This window comes from Sphaeroforma arctica (genome assembly GCF_001186125.1).
Source record: "Sphaeroforma arctica JP610 unplaced genomic scaffold supercont1.1391, whole genome shotgun sequence".
Classification (NCBI taxonomy): Eukaryota; class Ichthyosporea; order Ichthyophonida; genus Sphaeroforma; species Sphaeroforma arctica.
Window position 1 is genome coordinate 380 of NW_014039167.1, and position 4786 is coordinate 5165.

Consider the following 4786-nt stretch of genomic DNA (forward strand, 5'->3'; position numbering starts at 1 on the left):
TTTTACGTTAATAAGGTATCAATATGCACGACCAACGTGTTTTTACCTTTTTGTAATGTATGCAATTTACGCTGAAGAAATGGATCAAAATTTTCAATCAATCTTGAGACGCATAAAATACTGCATCTAGTGAGACATGCATTTGACTATGTATATCGATGCAAATGGGGTTACTCTCCAATGTGTATAAAGGTGGGTATGCTTATTGGAAGATATTATATATTCACTCAAGCCACGTACTGCTATGATATATAACACATTCGACTCCGCACCCGAGCCTGCCGACACTCCAGCAACCATATACACATACACACGCGCTAGGGTAGTCACCTCACACCTCAAAGATAGCTGACCGACACTCAATCACATCTCATGACATCCCTCCCACGCCCACTAGGCTCTAAGTGATCGGTGCGTGGGTATAGGCGGCCTTCTCGCGGACATTCTACGTAATGATACCGTCACCATAAAGTGCGGTACACGGCAGCCGCATGTGTGTGTACCCGGAGACTGTGTGGACACAGTGTATGGGGGTGAGTGTGCGCCTGGATGGTTTGGCAATGCCTGTGACGAGCCCACGGACGGAGAGTTTGATGAGATGATTGTGACGTACATGCAGGTGTGTGGGTCGAGGGATGTGCTGTATGTGTCTGGTCACTGGTGCCTGTACATGCGTGATAGTTCGAGCTCGCAAGTACTGTGAATAGAGAAGACATGCGACACACTTTGTATTTGCTGCAGCCTTTCTGCAGTCTTTTTATCACGCTCTGAAGTACCCCAGGTGGTCCACTCGGTGACACAGACGAGTGCCGTGCCACTCGCAATTGTACATCTGCTGCACCGCATTGAGTTTCCATGGCAACCAATCTGGACGGTGTGTGACCGAATGCTCGGAGAAGCCCAGTGATCCAAGGTTACAGTTACCTGTTGCATCGCTGCAGGCAAACCTGCGTGTGTGGTTCAAAATTGTTCTCTACGCCCGCGCGTTGCTATGGGACTTGTGACTTTCATCGTCCAATGTCCCTTTACAATCACACACGTGTACCTCTAAAACCCTAAAACTCTAAAACCCTAAAACCCTATTGCATGCGCTGAACGACATTCACTGTGGAGTGGGGGCTGTAGCAGCCCCAGGTAAGGAGTGGGTCCCCTCACTCTCTCACTCTCTCACTCTCTCGTCACTGACTGCGAGTGCTTGCGTTGATTCCAGTGCGAAGGGCTTAAGTTCCGCAGTTCCATGTACCTCGACAACCGCTCAACCGACTGCTATTCCGAGGGCATTTTCCGCAACTCGTTTGGATTGGCGAACAATTCGAGACACCGATATGGAGTGAACGACACAGTGTATTTCCACGTATACGCAAACCACTTTACGGGTATGAGATTGTCCTGCTTGGGCGTGAGGTTGTCCTGTATGGGTGTGAGATGGTCCTGTTTGGGTATGAGATTGTTCTGTTTGGGTGTGAGGTTGTCCTTTTTGGGTGTGAGGTTGTTCTGTTTGGGTACGAGGCTTTCCTATTTTATTGTGGCGTGTTATGGTACGGAACAAAACGGGCTCATTTGGTACCCGAATTGCATGAATTAGATAAATTTAATGCACGATTTTGATGGATAGGCTTATATGTGTGTGACTAGGAATGTCTACTCACTCAATGACATCGCAGATAACAGAACTGTGCTCAAACCAGCAAACCCTAAACCCAACCCAACCTCACCCAACTCAACCCAACGCAACCTAATCCAACCCAACCCAACTCAACCCGACTCAACCAAACCCAACCCAACCCAACCCAATGCACCACACCACTGCATGTATCGCACTCTAAGAGTGCGGGGAACATATGAGGATACGCTACGTGCACACCTATTCACATCACCACACCCACACACGCTCAGCTGTGCTACAACTGTAGGTTACGCTCATACCACTCCCCTGCGTCTCTCACACCATTCCCCTGCGTCTCTCATGGTCTCTCCTCCTACTGCCTGACAGGGGCCGACTTGTTCTATCCCTGGATATACTTCCTGTCCGAAGCATCCGGTGAGTACTGTGGAGTCTGTCCTACATGAGTGAGAGTAGTCCTAAACTAAATGTGTCTGATCGGTCCTAAATGTGTGGGCTTTGTCCGAAGTATGTGGGCCCAATATTCACACTGTAGCCATGTCCGCAAAGCTCATTCAGTGCTTGCAAGTGGTTTCAGTAGATATCTTCAGAAGGTTTTATAATTGTCCATTCCGAGTTGGTTTGCTACCCACAGACGCCTGGTGTGTACGATTACTGTGTTGTGTTCACGGTCGCGCACTCTAGACCCACGCCCATATACCAATCGCACAAAATTCATCCTATTTTATGTGTATACATGCATACACCCACTGTACACAGGATTCAATATAACCTATATATGCATACATACACTCAATACACACAAAAGGCATTTTAACGCATATATGCATGCATACACTCAAGGTTCAACCATCCAAGATGTCGTTAAAAAATATTGTTCATCACCTCTTGTATGGACCCATCGTACATCGTACATGGCTTCAGGTCCACGTGCCGTATTCTACCGTGGCTTATACAGATAAGCATCTCATGTGTTGCCACAGCTATGTCACACACAAATACAAAACATATCATCCCTTGACACAGTTATGTCACACACAGATACAAAACATATCATCCCTTGCCATAGCTCCATACTATAGGACAGTTGGCTATTATTAATGGTACTTACACGTTATCGCTTGCTGGGTGAAAAGTACCATTTGAAGGTATACGGGCAAGACCCTACATTCAAAATTCAACGTGTAGGTAGTGATTAAACGCACATATATGCATTTGTGCATATATTCTATACATACAGGCATGCATACATACATACATATACACATCCATCCATTCACTCATCCATTCACCACCACCACACAGGTGTGACAGAAGGTGATAAGATAGACAGCTGTTCACGCAACAGCACCTTCAAGGAACAAGGTCCGTTGATTGAACGTGAAAGCAAGTACGAGTGCTATCGTAGAGGAGAGGGACTCATCCCAGCCACATACTATGGGGGGCGTATAGCTGAGTTGGTTGACCGCAATGGCTACCTCACTATCGCCTGTAGCGAGCATAGCGGAGCGTATGAAGCAGACTTTATGGCCTGCGTGCAGGGTGTGTGGTGTTGTGGTTGTGGTGTAAGTGGATGGAGTGGGTATGCCTGTGGGTTGCGGTTCAGGGTTCTGGGGTTTAGGGGTTTACAACGTCACAGCACACAACACCACAGAACGGACATGCTTTTCAAGTAGAATAATACACTGAGAATCCGGTATGCATATACACACATATCTACAACACGAACAGAGACGTACAAAGAGAATCCGGTATGCATATAAACACATATCTCCAACACGAACAGAGACATACAATGAGAATCCGGTATACATATACACACATATATCTACATCACAAACAGAGACATACAATAAGAATTCGGTTTGCATATACACACATACATCTACAATGTATAATACTACTACTGAAATAGACACATCTATGACACTGGAGGTGCCATGTGTAAGCCATAAGTGCAGCACCTCTATATATTCGTCCGCTTATACACGTTACAACGCACACTACATCACACCACTTCAACCGAAGACACTCACTCACATCTCTGCACGTACCACCCACTCCTCGTGTCCTCAGGCACACACAAGTGTCAGGCGGGCTATCTGTGCCACCCGGACTCGTACTGTCAAGAAGGGTACTGCTGTGAGAGTGCGTGTGGCGTGTATGACGTTAATGGCGTACGGCAGAACGATGAAGTGGCGCACGGGTGTGCCATTGACGAGATGTGCATCCCTGGAGATATCCATTCGACAGACGAGAACAACTACACCTGCGCAAAACTAAAGGTGACTGATTCTGTGTGTGTCGTCGTACTATCTGCGGAACGTTTTGGTGTCTGTGCTTGTGTGCGTTGTCGTACTACCTGAGGAACGTTTTGGTGTCTATGCTTGTGTGCGTTGTCGTATTATCTAGGGAACGTTTTGGTGTCTGTTGTCTGTGTGTGATATCCTGAGAGATGTCTTGGTGTCTGATTTGAGTGTGTTGTCGTATTAGTTGAGACTTCTTATTAACTCGCCCCCCCCCACCCCCCTCTCTCTGTGTATGTGAACACTCACGACAAGAGTGTGGTGGTGGTTGTGAGTGTGTTGATGAGTGTGGTGTTTCTGGTGGTAATCACAGCCATTTCTGTGTGTTAGGTGAGACTCCTTATTAACACCCTTTCTCTCTCTCTCTCTCTCTGTGAACAAACAGGACAAGCGTGCGGTGGTGATTGTGAGTGTGTTGCTGAGTGTGGTGTTTCTGGTGGTAATCACAGCCATTGCTGTGTGTTACCGACGCGCTAAGGCCCGAAAGCGGACACGACGAGAGGCAGAAGAATTCAACCGGAAACACCCAGTGCGCAATCTGCCACCCGAGTTTATCAAAGGTATACGTACACGCAGAGATGCAGTATAGCTAGAGATGCAGTATAGTGGACTACACACTGGATGTACTAGAGATGCAGTATAGTGGACTACACACTGGATGTACTAGAGTTGCAGTATAGTGGACTACACACTGGATGTACTAGAGATGCAGTATAGTGGACTACACACTGGATGTACTAGAGATGCAGTATAGTGGACTACGCACTGGATGTACTAGAGATGCAGTATAGTGGACTACACACTGGATGTACTAGAGATGCAGTATCGTGAAGTACACACTGGATGTACCAGAGAT

General features: G+C 47.0%; 1 protein-coding gene across 1 annotated transcript; it reads left to right on the top strand.

The window, feature by feature from the left end:
• Nucleotides 1-4315: 4315 nt before the first annotated feature.
• On the top strand, nt 4316-4519 carry SARC_10791 (hypothetical protein; the record flags this gene model as incomplete). The annotated part of the gene is made up of 1 exon (XM_014295151.1): nt 4316-4519. A coding segment is annotated over one exon (204 nt), but the record flags the coding sequence as incomplete, so codon positions are not given.
• Between the last annotated feature and the right edge of the window lie 267 nt (nt 4520-4786).